General features: G+C 42.9%; 1 protein-coding gene across 1 annotated transcript; it reads right to left on the reverse strand.

Moving 5' to 3' along the window:
- Positions 1-7,159: 7,159 nt before the first annotated feature.
- On the reverse strand, positions 7,160-13,908 carry SOD2 (superoxide dismutase 2). Its single transcript, XM_085055873.1, has 5 exons — positions 13,778-13,908; positions 12,422-12,624; positions 9,784-9,900; positions 8,998-9,177; positions 7,160-7,681 (listed from the first exon to the last, which is right to left on the reverse strand). Exons 1-5 carry the CDS (start codon positions 13,804-13,806, stop codon positions 7,536-7,538), a joined length of 675 nt encoding a protein of 224 aa, XP_084911999.1. The 5' UTR covers positions 13,807-13,908; the 3' UTR covers positions 7,160-7,535.
- Positions 13,909-15,471: the final 1,563 nt, after the last annotated feature.

Here is a 15,471-nt window from a genome sequence, read left to right on the forward strand (position 1 = left end):
TAATATCCACAGTCTCTTTGTTGGGGGAGTACCTTGGGCACTGGTCTGGAGGAGGTCACCTTTGCCTGACTACCCCAACTAATGAGCATTTCAGGCCTTTTGGCTGCAGGAGCTCAAAATACATCACCTCTGAAATGCTCCTGCCATGGCAGACAGGGCATACCAGTGGGAGACACATGTTCAGGGTCATGGCAGCAGAAGAAGATTCCATGCTGCTCTCCTGAATTTTGGAGTGTCCAAAGTGCCCACCCAGCCAGCAGAGGCAAGACACATCCTCCTTCTTTGCATGAACTGCACAGTCATCCCACCCTTTTTCATTCATCCAGAAATAAATCAAAAAGGCAAGACACAAGGTCTCATTTCCTTATGTGTATGTGTGTGTGCATGTGGTGTGTAAGGAAAGCAAAGCATATTTTTTCCTGAATTTCAGTTCAGAGGCTTACAGGAAGCATTCACTTTTATGACATTCACAGTGCACTACAGACATTTCACCTCCACAATTTATCTGGGTAACTGCAAGCACAGTTCCAGCCCCAGCAAGAGCTTTTTAAGGCCAAGGCTTTAGTGATGAAGCAATATGAGAACCTTACACATATACCATCCTTGGATTAACCTGGCAACACTTCTAAGTAAATAAAGTCTAACGGTGGACACCTCCTGTCCTTCCAAAACATTGTCAGATCACACTCTGCCACGAGGGACAAGTTCCTCTGCAGCAGTCAGTCATAGCGGAGAATCAAAGCCTGCAAACCACATGAGCAGAGATTACACAGCCTCTCAAGTCTGGCAGCCAGATGTTTGCTTGCAAGAGTGAGTGTTACCAGATGGTTTTTCTGCCATTTTTTTTCTCCAAACACTCAGAAGAGGTTAACAGAATGACACACATAGAGATAAGTTCATTATCGTATTTGCATATTTAGACACACACACATATTAGCCCCTTCAAAACTGTAATCCCTAAGCATTACAGGCAGCTAGGATTTTCAGATGTCAGGTCCAGCTCAGACTCTGCAAGAAGATCCAAGTGAGTAACAGCCAGATTAGGACTTCTTCTCCATATCACTGCTCTGATGTCAGGATCAGCCCAAGGGTGCAGTCCACAGAATCCCTTTGCAGCCAACTTAAAAAACATGCTCCTGGATGCAGTACATGGGAACAACTCCTCAGCTGGCCATGGACAGCTTTGCTCTTTTCTACCCATACAAAACTGTCCTAAAGTGAACTCCTTGGGATTTGGAATAAAAAAATACAGCAGGAAGATCATTGCATTGTTGTAACATGCTGGCTGCTGATGCAAAGTGCTCAGGCAAAGGAAAGAGGGCTTTGATGGGATAGTCCTATATCCCAAAATTATCTAGCTGCTTGCATACCCCTCTGAGGCCACAGAAACATGCTGCTTTCTAATGAAGCTGACATCAGAGCCCACTGGAGAGAAATCTGGGCAGGTCAGCTCAGAATCCTTAGATGCAGATGTTATTCTCAAGGACCAGTTTCAAGGCTGAACCCTCATCACCAGCCCACACCTCTATCCGTTCCACAGTGTCTATGCCAGACAGCCACATCTGGAACAAAAACACTGAGCTCCATTTCACATCCTGTGCTTCCTCCTATACAAGACATGGGTTTGCCATGCACACACTCTATGTGCACTGCACAGTCTCACACCAGCTGGAGAGAATGAGTTTAGGACACCAAGGAATATCAGCAGATGGACAACAACCAACACTTAACTGCTACAACTTACATTTTAGATACAAGAAAATCCAGGAACAACTCTAATTCCCAGCTAAATAATACAGAAAAGCAGCAATTCTGGCTCTGAACTGCTTTTAACAGACCTGGATCTCATGAAGGCAAGTGAAAACTCCCACTGGAGCTTTTGACCCTCAGACAGGCTAAATCCAGTTGATTGTTCCAATTTTATTTAGTTATGCAAACAAGCACTAAGACCTACAGTTAAGCTTTCATAAATAATATTCCTTCATCCCCAGAAAAGCCAGGTGAGAGTTTTTGTGACCCTTATTCTTTCGTAAGAAAAAAAAAAAAGGCAGAAATTAATGAATGCGTTTCCTTGTAGATACCAGTACAACTGATTGTAGTTAAACCCAGGGAGAGGTGGGGGAGGCCAGATGGAAGGAAAAGGTGAAGTCCTTCTGACACAAGTTCCTCTCAGTGACTTGGGAAATGAACTCAAACACTCAAGGGCCCCAAGAGACAAGATCTTCTCATGCCAGGCTTGTGTGCATCTTTTATGGGAGGGAGAAATCAAAGACAGATTGGTGATGCATCCTTTGAAAGACTGCATTTCCCCTCCTCCCTACATCTTCCTTACACAATTCTGCTTAAGGGATAAGAGTGGCTGGAAATATCCCAGTGAAGCATTTAGTCAGAAGGCAGACACATAGAGAGACAGAGAGCTTTCTTAAACAACACCTTTACAAGCCCAAAACGTTTTGTTTGAAACAGCTCTATGTGAAGCCTTTGGAGAAGCCTGAGGCTTGAAGCCCACAACAGCTGCCCTTACAGACAAGACACCAGACTTCCCTGACAGCTGTAGGGCCTGGGGAGCTTCTGGATTCCTGGAAACACTGACAAGTTGTCAATTCTATCCAATTTTGACCACAGCCAAATTTCAAAATTCCTGAAAACTGGAAGCCCTTGCTTTTAGCTACCTCAGGTCTGAATTTCTAGAGGCAAAACAAGAGTTGCAACATCACTATTTCCTGTCAGGCTCAGATATTGAAATAGTACAGAAATAGTATTGAAATTCTCAGAATTGTGAGATTACCTTCAAATCATGACACTTAAAGGAACAGATGTTCTTTTCTCTTGCCTTCTCATTTGCATACCTCTGATGTGTCAGTGATATTTTTTGTAGCAGCTCCATAAAAACGTCTAACCTTCTCTTATAAAAACAAGGCAAAACAGAAATTCCTGTGCAGTAATCTTCTGTCAGTGCTACAGAGGTTATGGATAAAAGTAGCTGAATTACCATGCTACTTGCTTCTAGATCTGACCTTTTAGAGCTACAGTCCTAGTGCCAGTAGCATGAAGGACAAGCCTTTAATATGCAGGCTCTATGGAGCAGCTGGTGAGAAGGAACACAATTGCAGAGCATACTCCAAAGGAAGTGGAGCTCAACAAGAGACCTGAGGAGAGATAGGGAGAAGCTGGGGATGTATAGACTTGGCTCCTCCTCAGAAAGAGTGATGAAAACAAGAAACTGCTAAGGAATCGTTGTCTAACTGAAGACAGACCTGGACTTTGAAAAGTTTTTACCCTTCCTACTGGGACAAAACTCCCCCAGAGGAAGTCAGGTTCTGAAAGCCCCCAACCTGTCTGCAAACACCAAATGCAATGACCACCAACTTTTGCATGTTTCTCCAGAGTTGTGCAGAAATTAATGCTTTCACAAAACTGTCATTTCTTCTGCAAATTTGTGTGCAACAGGAGCCCACAACTATGGGGACTGCCAAACACTTCACATAGCCCTAATGTGAAGACTTCCCAAGTGCTGTGCTGTCAGTTCTCTGAACTCCAGGGATTTGCCATCAATCCAGACATGCTTTAAAACACCCCTGTGGGGCACATATCAAAGCTGCTTCAGTGGTGTCACAAGGCTGTGTGGGTCCACCACCAGCTGTCAGGTCCAGGCAGCAGGTTTACCAACTTGTCTGTGCTAATTGGTCTATCCATCTCTTTAGGTGAGAAGATCCAGTGAAAAGCTAGTGCAGCAGCAGCCCTGTAAAGCAGCTCATCTGTAACTACAAAGCTCCATGCCTCAGGTTGTGTACTCTCTGCAGACTTGGCTTAATTACAGCAATGTGACAGACTTCATCCCCTGAAGCTGTATCTGGAGTCTCTGGGCTTGAATGATCATTCAGGACGTCAGGTACGGTATGTGCCTACACAGACACACTTAGAGCCTGATGAGGCAGATGGGAACCCTAGAAGCATCCTCATTTCATTTAGGAGTACCTCCCTCTAGCCTCTGGCTCCAGTTACAGTAAATGCTAGATTTGACTGTATATATTACCATAAACTGCCTGCTCCACAGCAGCATTGTCTCCTCCCCATCTGCTGTTTACTGATGAGGGCCACCTCGATTATCAAGAATGTGGAAACACAAATAAATCCCCTCCTGAGCAGTGAGAACACCCAGCCAGGTTCCAAACTTGACTCTTGGAAATTCAACTCTGAAGCCCGAAGACAACAGTAAGACAGACAGACAGACACTCCCACCTAGTGGGGAAGGCACAGCTCTGGATCTCCGGGACGGCAGTTGCTTCAGCTCTGTTGACTCACACTCCTACCAAAGCCCCTTGCTGTTTGAATCAAGAGTAATAGCAGCTTTGATGAAATCTGAGAGCATTACTTTTAATTATTAAGCAGAAGAAAAAGGCAGGTTAAGCCTACTAAGTTACCAGTATTTTATCTCCCCAGTATTAGACATGACTGCAAACAAGTCTTTCACTTTATAGTAGTGTAATGATTAACTTCTGCAAGGTCAATGCAACAGGCACGTAAAATATTAGCAGAATGGCACAGTGGCATTTTAAACCTACTTTGCTTCAGGGAAGAACTAAATTCTTGAATGCAAAATAAAGCCTCTTCAGTAAATAAAGAGGCTTTAATATTTAGGAGAGCATCCCAGCTCACAAGCTGAGTCACTGTCAGTATTTTCTGGAGACAGTTTAGGAGTTTACTACTTTGGGGGGTTTTAATACATACTGTAGACAAAGGTGAAATAAAAAACTGTGAGGTGGAAATAGAAGCTGGAGGGAAAAAGCATCTTCAATCTATTTCCATTTTTAAATACACAGGAAAGACACCCAGACCCCTCCTGTTTCCCAGCAGGATGAAGGCGCCATCCTGAGGGCTCACTGGGGCCAACCATGGCATCATCCCCACGACCTGCCATGGGGGGCAGCAGAAAGGCTGCAAGAGCTCCGTTTGGCCTTGAATTACTTTAATCTGTTGTGGTACACAATGAGATACACATGCTTTGTGATTCATATTAGCCTTCAAATGTCTTTTTATGGCTCAGCAAAAAAGTCCCAAATGTGACCTTGTGTTTTCCAGCAGCATATTGCCCTTTTGGGTCCAAACGCATGTTTCTGAAAAACATTTCAGCCATCAAAATCTGTCATGTGCAAACCAAAGTGTCTGTGTGCAGCAGCTTTGCCACCCACAAGTATTCATTATGGGATCACCCTGATGCACCCTGTTCTTTCAACTCACAACACACTATCATTTCCCAGGATTTGGGTTAGGTACTGCACTTTGTTCCCCTCTTGAAAATTATTCCAAATTTTTATTTTAACATACTGTGGCCAAAACACAAATTAGCTATGTCTACAAACATGGCATCTTTATCAGCATCGTGGCTAGGCAAGGACTGACAAAAGCTAAGCCCTGGGGACTGTCACAATGCAATTTTGCAACTCTTCTGTTTGGTCCAGGTCAAAGACCAATCCAGCTCTGAAACTTGCAAACTCATTGCTCCTGTCATGCAGACCAAGTCTGCAAATAATTCCATGCTCATTGATAATACTCTGCACAGTTCAGGTTGGAGATGACTACACACACGACTGTTTCCACCACTAGGAAGCTCTAGGTAGAGCAAACTGTTAATTTTGTGTTTGAGTAATGGGTCTCAAGCTTGCACAGACAGGGCATTTGAGGTCAGCTGCAATGCTCCCCCTTCCCATTTCTTAATTCATGTAGGGAGAGACACACCTGCCCACCTCCACAACAAACTCTGTAACACAGAGTGCTGGTTCTCAATAGCTTATTCCAAGTTTACTGCCCAACACAGATTACTAAGAGGTTGATGCACTTTCACTGCCCACTCCATAGCTTTGCTAGCAGGCTTGCTAAGTTACAGGCACATACTCCAGCTCATGTCAAAAGAAACACTAGGACTTTTTCCGGATTTCACAGCAGCATGGAATTAAAACCGTTTAACCAAGCCCTTACTTCAAATGAGCCCTGTAAGAAACCTTTGTCCTTTACAGCTGTCCACCAGGACAAGCATTAAATAATTTTCATTGCTTCAGTGTCCCTGCTACTCGCCTTCAACAGTTAGTAAGTTCTCATCTTCCTATTCCACAGACATTCCCATTTGTATACAGCTGTCGACTTTCCACATTCAGACTCAGACAGGACACAAGGCGGCTGCTGACTGGAAGCAGGAGAGGAGCTGAACTCCTCCTTAGCCTGGTGCACTACAGAAACTGAGCCTTACCAGCCTGTTCTGGGTCTCACACTACTGCCTTTAGAGCCTCAGCAAGTGCTGGCTGTGCTGGAGGAGCTCTCCGTGGTTTAAAGCCTCACTACATGGCACTCTCAGGCTCCCTCCATAGCTTCCTCCACACCCCTTTCCAGAGCACCAGTCTGCAGGTGTATTTACTTCCTGTTCTTTTAAACCATGCAGTCCTGGGATGTCTGGCACACACATTACACCACTCACCAACAAAGCCCTGCCTCACCACTCACTCATTGAGAGGAGCACTCCACCACTTTGATTTTTAATCTCTGCTATGTGGTACCTTACCATATCATACAGACTTGAATAAGGAACAGCAAAAAACACCATTGTTTCCTTCACCTTCAAGCAGATACTGTGGTAAGCACAACATGCCATTTCTTTTTCAGGACCATGGGCATGCTCCATCACACCACACAGGTTACTTCATCCCTGCTTCAAACATCAAGTTTGTTACTACTGCCGAAGGAACACAGATGTGCAGAGACAGCTCATTTGATATATGCATGGAATCAGTCCCTTTGGTTAAAGGATGTTCTAAGACATACCTGAACAGTTTGTATGAAATGAGTGCCACATGCTGTCCTCCAGGCTCTATGTGAACAATTTGCCTGAGGCAGTGCTGAAATCTTTTGCCCAAGGTAACACTTCCTATGCTCCTGCATCAATGTGATACATGAAGATCTCATGTGAGAGATGCAGGAAGGGTAGGGATGACTAAAGACAGTCAATTCAGCAGGCATAGCAACACCTTTCATTTATCTTTTCAACCTTTACAAAAGCTCCACAGCCTGTAATAGAACAAATTACAAAAGGCATTTTTCTCTTCCAATTATTTTTAAATCAAGTACCTAGACCAGCTACTAGTAAAAATGAGTCTCTTGTAGACAGTTATAGAAGATTATTCTTTCAAGTTTTATTTGTTTATAGCAACAGTAGCACATATTTCCACTTAGGTATTTCAGTGCAACATGGAAATCCATTACCTTAATAAGCTTCAGCAAGGTGACTCTATGTTTCTATATGCAATGGAACAGATTAAGGTGTGTCCCCTTGTTGCACAACAGTTTAAAGCTTCAAAACTCTAAGTAAATACCTCTGACAGAATTAAACAAGCAGACACTTTGCTTGATTATGAATGCTTTTGCTGGATGAGTGAAGTGCTTTCTGCAGTAGAACAATTCATTTGTAAGCCACAGGCACTACTACAAGAGTGGTATCAGAGTAGAACTGGTGACATTTTAGTAGTCTGTGCAAGAATTCCACTCTACTTTTTACAAGATGCATATCTTGAAGATACATTCTCCCAGTTGATCACATTCCAGATGGCTTTCAAATAATCAGGTCGAACATTTTTATATTGAAGATAATAAGCGTGTTCCCATACGTCAATGCCTAGCAAAGGAATAAGACCTGTGAAAAAAGAGGATAAATTTTGTAAATGTATGAAAACATACTTTACATGTAAAGTTTTATACTGCATACCCAAGCTGTACCCCTGACATTTCTGAGTCTTACTCTGCAGGAAGACCAAGAGCTCTGCAGCACATGGGTCCTTATTGCAGTATTTTACAAAACTGTGCTCAAATACAAACACACACACACACACACACACACACTGAACAAACTCAAAGAGCTGATTCAGGTAAACACATCTATAGGTACTCTGTAACTGCCCTGAAGACACAGACAAAACCAGATGAAGTAATTTTTGAAAGGTTTTTATCTTTTGCAGAGTTAGGCAAGCACTTCCATAAAAAAATTACACTATGAAGGTTTCTTGCTATGCCACCTTGCTTCTAATACTTTAATTACAAGCTATTTATTAAGTGCCAAATTACCTCCTTGCTTATGTGCTAAAACACCCTTGTCATTGAATTTTTAACAGTAAATTTTCACGGGAGGGTGAAATTTACCCCCATTATTTATGCCCAAATAATTTTGCAGATACCTTTAAAACATTTTCTGCAGAATTCATAAAGAATGGCAAGGAATTTCATGCATTGTTAGCAGTCTATGTATTGCCTATCAGTAGGGGAAGAAGAAATTATACATTTAGTATAGGGACATAAAGGGGGTAAATATCACTCTCCCTCCCATGAAAATTTGCCATTAAAAATTCAGTGGCAAGGGTATTTTAGCACAAAAGCAAGTACATAATTGCTGCTTGTCCAACTCTTAACATTTACCCACATCCTCAACTAATCTGGCTGACACTAATTACTCTTTGTCAATATAAACGAAGCAAATTTTAAGGCTCCATTTTAAACCCAGCCTAGATAGGAACAAGAGTTATTATGTTCATCTTCCCCTCTCCTGTCGTCTGGCCTCTGTTGACAGTGCTGTGAATAGCCCCTCTGCCTGAGAAAAAAAACATCTGAAGGCAAGAAGCTTAATCTTGCTTGATACATGCAAGATACTCCAGTTATTCAAAAATACAAGGAAGCCAAAGCTAAAATTATTGGCCAAGCAAAAAACACTTTCACAATATGGCCCATCCATTTGCCCTTGGACAAGAAAGGCACTGAATCCAACTGCTCTTTTTTAAGTCCTGCTTTACAAACGGTGCTCTAAGAATTGCATTTTCACTTCTGCCTGGAAAGACATTTGGTTTTCCAGATCTATTTATCCACCAATTTCTTCTAAGCATTGTCCACACACCACTTTTCAGATCTCATACACTTGCCTATCAAATCTACAGAAGCAGAGGGGAAGGAAAGAAACCCAACCTGTTGTTCCTTGCAAAGGGTCTTGATTTGCACAAGCTGCTATCTGTAGGCGGCCCTGCTCTTTGTTATAGCCAAGCCACCCCCAGCCTGATCCTTGAACACCAACGGATACAGCTGTCAGCTTCTCCTTGAAGTTTGCAAAGGAACCAAAGTCACGCTTGATGGCTTCCATCAATTCTCCTTTAACAGAAACAAAGCACAAAAAGATCACACACATTTAAAACTCAATCAAAACCTCCCAAGTTTATCACAACAGCTTTTGTGAGATCTGTACTATAGGGCCTTTACCTTTAATTGCAGATCATTGTAGGTAATCAGTACTCTATTCTCCCCAAGGGGATTCCTTCCTTTAGGCTTCAAATGCTAACTATCCCTATTCAAACTGGAGCATAACTTCAGCCACTAAGCTGGCTGGGTCTGCAGCACATTTCTCCCCTTTCTGTGAACCCAGTACATATGGCAATTTAATCAGCACAGCTCTGTACAACTATTTTCTCTTATGAAGGTGGAAAGGATATATACAGCAATAGCCAGGTATTTTGCAGTGTATACATAACAAGCTCAAGAAATTAAAAACACTTTGTACAGGACTAGCTTTTTATACTCTTGGCTTACATCCCAAACCCCCCCCCCCCAAATACCTCAGAATTTTGGTAATTGTCACACAGAAAGATGAATTAACTCTGAAAAATAAAGATCCTTTAGACTCTTTCAAAGAGCAAAAAGATCTCCAATTCTACCTTTTAATTAAAACTGATGCAATAAACCACTGTAACAAGCACTAACCTTTAGGCTCCCCTCCTCCATTAGGAGAAAGGTTTGTCCAGAAGATGGTGTGATTGATATGACCCCCACCATTGAACTTCAGTGCAGGCTGAAGTGACACCTGAGCTGTAACATCACCTAAGGATACAGAAGATAAAAGCACATAAATAAAATCGCAATCATCACCACAGTAGGCAGTAAGTTTGTACTAGACCTCCACTGATCTCCAAAATCTTTCAACTAGCATACAACTTACTAATTGAAAACATAAAGTCTGTACTGTTATACATATTTTAGACAGTCACAACAAACTGTACTAAAGATTTATCTTTGACCTTTTCTTATGCTATAATAAGTGATCTGCAATACTGCAAGCATCAGGCAGCCCATACCACATAGTCCTCAGGACCACTAGGAACCAGAGATAGCATTTGACCATTGTCCTTAAAAACAACAGTATTTGTGCAGCTGAACTTGGCATTGGGAAGAAAAAAGAAACAATGGAAAATAGGTAAGTTGCCCTTAAGTTACAGTAAAAGCACATTGGAATTTTTTGGTATAGAGTCCAAGGACAGACAATTCAGTAAATCAAGACAAGAAGGTCAGAGGTGCTCAAGAAAGTACTCAACTCAGTCTCTCAGTCTAAGCTGTTTCCTTGTAAGAGTGCATCACAGGCCACATGATGGTCAGAGAAGAGGAAGGAAAACTATGGTAGGAACAAATTTTCACTGAAAATAAGTTTGAAGTTAATATCCTTCAATTAGCAAATCTGACACAACTTGACAGGCCACTAGTCAGAACCAGTTTATGTTGAAACAAAGTCCTGCACTGTCACAGATGTACACACTCATTTTCAAATGAACTGACAACATAAGCCAACAGGATGGCTTTTATTTGAGTTTTCTACACATATATGGATAGGTGAAGAACATGTTAAAGATAATTTGAAGAGAATACTTTACTTTCTATTGCTGAAGAGACATTGACAACGTTCTGCTGTCTGGGAAAGATATTAGATAGTGATCAGATGTGCTATGTAACCCAACACTGATACACAGTCCACAAAGATTTTTGACCATGCTTAGTTTTAAGTATGAAAAAATAATGACAATATTGACAGAATGAGGTGGTAGTTCAGACTTTGCCCTGGTTTTAGAATCTTTTCTAATAAGGGTCAAAATACTGCATGCAGTACACTGGGATACCAGTTAGGAAAAAAACAAACAAACTGCACAATCACAAACATCTCATCTGCTTTGCTGTGCATGACCACAACCAATAAATAATCCATTTGGAAAATAATCCCTGCAGAATCCTTAAGGAGAAATTAATCTCTACCTCTAAGTAAAACATTTTAACAGCAAGTGATGAGATGCTATCAAAAGTCATGATTTTAAAAATATAACTCGAAGGATCCACAACACTGCAGATGTTTCACTGCAGACAACCAGAAATTTTGCCACCCCTAGTGGTTGAAGCCTTGGTCATTAAACAGGATCAGTAACAGCAGCAGCAGCCCCACTGTCTTCTTACAGTTCAGGTGCCCTCCCCAGTTGTATCTGCACTAATTAATCTCCAGAATACACCTTTCCTGGATCTGCCACTGGCAGGGCAAGGCACAGTCAGTCTTGATCACCTGCCTTTTAAGCAAATCTCACTAATTCATTAATTCAGACTGTACAGGTTATTTTTAGGCTTACTTAGGTACTTGGAAATCCCCATTCTCTATTCAAATACATTAGCAATTAATTATCAAGGGATACATGGTTGAGGTTTACTCAAGTATTGGCAATTCTCATTTCCACCCAAACCCAAGCAGTTAAATTCCACTGTGAAGCCAACTGGTAAACAGATAGAATTGAGTCCATACAGTAATCATTTCTTTGAGGTAAATTAGTACCTTTTAAAGAGATCAACAGAACAGCTAAAAAAACCCCACAAAATAATTTACCTTCTTAAAAAGATATACATGTTATTTCACACACTTTCACCAGCCAAACTGAAAGACTCAAAGTTTAGAAAAAAATGCATCTCGTGTTTCAGTGTAGCTCTGCTACAACTGAAAAGTTTTCACAGAAGGCAGCATATGTCAAGTTTTGAGATTGTAACAAAAAAATCCATGATGACTTGCTACAAGTTTCAGTGTCTCACATGGGCTTGTGACCTAGATGACCCCTTAAACTGACCCAGTGACATAACTGACACCCAAATTCAGGTCTCTCCACTCCATGCTGCACACACTAACTACACTTTTGAGTCACCTCCACTTGTACATAATGGAGATTATTTACCAAGACTAAGGTGAGCATCTGATGTGCAATTCATTAAGGCACACAAATTTCACTTTATCTAGCTCTGCTACTAACTTTTTATTGCAAAGTACTTGTTCAGCAAAATGACTGCAACTTCTTACTGACTGTCTTTGTTCAGTTCAAGTTACTAATGAACACTACAGAGAATGGAATTCATGCTTTTTACTTACATTTGACTTCAAATTATGAGCACCACTGAAGTTACAATGAAAGATTTTCCCCTAACTATATTGTGATGACATAATCCAAAACTTTTTAAAGAAACTATTTTCCTTTTCTTTTTTTTGATCCTGTATTGTCTATGCCAATAAGCTTCCCTCTCACCTGCTGACTGTGGATATACAAACCTTTTGCAAGTGCCTCTTGGTATTTCTCCTCAACAACGTTCAGATTGTTCACGTAGGTGGCATGATGCTTGCTGTGGTGCAGCTGCATGATCTCTGCATTAATATGAGGTTCCAGAGCAGCATAGTCATATGGCAAGTCAGGAAGGGTGTGCTTTTGCCTAGAAACCAGGCACCCCAATGGTGCTACCAACTTCGCACTGCTTCTGGAAGAGAAAAAACACAGAAGGAAGTAATCTTATTCAGTAAAACTTGGGCTTTGCCTATGAAACAGACTGAAACCACTGCTGTTTTGATCAGCTGCTCTAAGTACCTGGGGAGGTATGTTAGCCAAAGCAGTCAAACTTCCATTTTTCAGGAGCTCAAAGCAAGCATTCTCTGGAGCTTAACTGCAAAGATGAATTCACACAAATGTCACAGATATAGGGCTCTGCAGTGCAAAGCTGCTGCTTCTCAAACCGAGCCCCCAAGCCTCTGCAAAGACCCATGCACCCTTCCAAGCACACAGGGAAGGGAAAAGCAGGGACAGCAACGAAAAGCCAGTAGTAACTTGCTGATATTCAAAGCTTCACCTAATCTTTATTGATTAAAAATAGAAGCAAAGATGTCACTGAAGTGTCCTTCCCTCGCTATCCACCAAGTCTCTATACTGGTAAATAAAAAGGCTAAAAAGACCTGCACAGTCACCAGGTCCCTAGGACTGAATCTCTCCAGCACTGACACCGACATGTGCTTCCATGTACCCACAGGGATAGCGGGAACCCACACGGGGTGTCACGGCCGCGATGCCCGGCACAGACACCACGCAGGCTGTGTCACCCTTCCCCATTTTAACACCTCGCACTTGTCACACGACATAACAAGGGCCACAGCTAGAGGAGAATCGCCGGGCCGGCAGGACGGTCAGCTCCTGGGGCACTGCGCCGTATCGCTGGTGACCTTGACATAAGCCAGGGACACACGGCGAGCAAAGCCCTCGGGACCCTGAAGAGCGGCCGAGCGCGGCGACCCCGGCCAGCAAAGCCGAGAGGGTGTGACAGCACCGTGTCAGGCCACCAGAGCCCCTCGGCGGAGGGCGCGGGCCGAACGGGGGAGGGCTCAAGGACGCCCGCCAGCAGCCCCCGCCCGGGCCGGCACCGACCCGGAGAGGCAGCCGGCAGCAGCGCGACTTCCTTGCGCGTGAAATGGCGGGGGGCAGACACCGAGGGGCGAGAAGACGACCCTCCCGCCGCATCCTCCCCCGCTCTGCCCTTCCGGCCCCGGCTCGGCGGCGGAGGGCGATGGCGGTGCAGCCGCAGCCTCTGGGCGAGGGGCTCTGCCCAAGCCTCGCTGCCCCCGCGGCGGCAAAGCCGCTCTCACCTGCTCGCGGCGGCAAAGCGGCACAACATGGCGGCGTCGGGAGCCCAGCGCGACTCTCACGGCGCAGCCGCGGCCTGCCCGCCCTCAGCCGCGGGGGCTGAGCCAGGCTGAGCCGCAGGTGACACACCCCGCGGCCACCTCCTTCCTTTCCATGGCGACAGATAGCATTTCTGAGCGGTGGGTGTAGCGTGTCGTTACGGGCAGAGCTGGTCAGAGTGTCGTTATCTTAAAACTCAGGCCCTGGCCTGCCTCAGCGCCCCTAGGAAGCAAATGCCGCCCGGTGCCCGTGCCCCCGAGAGGACGCAACAGCACAGCTCAGTTGGCTTTCAAAACCCGCCTCGCAAAGACATGGTTCTGGCAATTCAGTGACAGGACCAGCAGCACTAATACCGTTTCAGCTGTTTTGTCTACGACCTACTTTTGTTGGCTCATTTCCATTCTTTCACCAATTTTTTGCACATCTTGTTTCCCCACCAACTGCCTTCCTCGTGGTAGCAAGTCAGCGGCCTCTGGCGCTCATAAAAATCTTTCACTCCATTACCTTAACCCCATCAACTAAAATAATAGGTATGTTTAGTGCAAAGGAAACCAAAGACCCAGTAAAAATTGGCTCTCCAGCGAGGTCAGGGAGAAGAGCTCATCCCTCAGAGTTAGAAGGCACTCTGCAGACAAGACAAACGTTAGGTAAAATTTAAATTGTATGGAATTCATCTCTTCTACCATAAAACCTTCAATCTTTATATATTTTCTTTTTACATAAATACATGTAGTCTCAACATCTTACAGCACCCACATTTACTATATATAACTCAGATTACAAAAATTCAGTGGGGGCTAAGCCTGAACAATTTTGTTGAGAATAAATAGCCTCATCTTTCCAGTTGTCAGGAAATACACCTGGAAAGAGCCACACAGGGAATCCCAGCCCATTGTAAGGCACAGTGTTTTCATCCCTCACTTCTTGATGCATCCTAGAAAAGGATGTTAATTCAGTTTCTCTGATCAGCCAGCAGTGCTCTTGCGTGAATCAGCAAAGTAACTGCTTTAGCAGTAGCTAAGATAAAAGGCAAATGGTCCAAGATCAGCAAGTTGTTTTTTCCTCCCTGAATACTGAAAATACATACAGCATGATACAGGCACTATCTTATTTTTAAGAGGAATATGTTGTATTTTTTTGATCAATAAAATGTCATCTTTCATTAAAATGACCCAAGTACATTCAGAATTATTAAGAGTCATAATACAGGCATCAATCGTCAGGCAAAAATATGAATATTACAGGCTTTAGTATTTGCATATGTACTATTATACTGTAGTTCACTAATGCTTGTAGCAAATGTTCCATGAAAGCAAGCCAATTATGGAATCACATTATGTATTTTATTAACTGGCACAGTTGCTGCGTTGCTTTCATTTTAGAGTGGAAGGAAAAAAAAAAAAAAAAAAAAATCACACAAATGAAGCACCCCACCCTGCTTATTTATAGGATACCTTCTAAGCAGAGGATAAGGGGAATGGCTTGTCTTAAAAGTTTTTTTTTTAACAAGTTAATTTGGAATCTGAGGGTATAATTTGTATTTCTGATTATTTCTTTACTATTTAAAAACATACAGTTCTTTGAGAAAATAAAAACCTCATGTAAAGATGATTTTAAAGTCATGAATGTCCTGTAATACCTGACAGATTTAAGTAAC

The sequence above is a fragment of the Lichenostomus cassidix genome, chromosome 3 (assembly GCF_008360975.1).
Source record: "Lichenostomus cassidix isolate B80296 chromosome 3, HeHo_3.0, whole genome shotgun sequence".
Lineage (NCBI taxonomy): Eukaryota > Metazoa > Chordata > Aves > Passeriformes > Meliphagidae > Lichenostomus > Lichenostomus cassidix.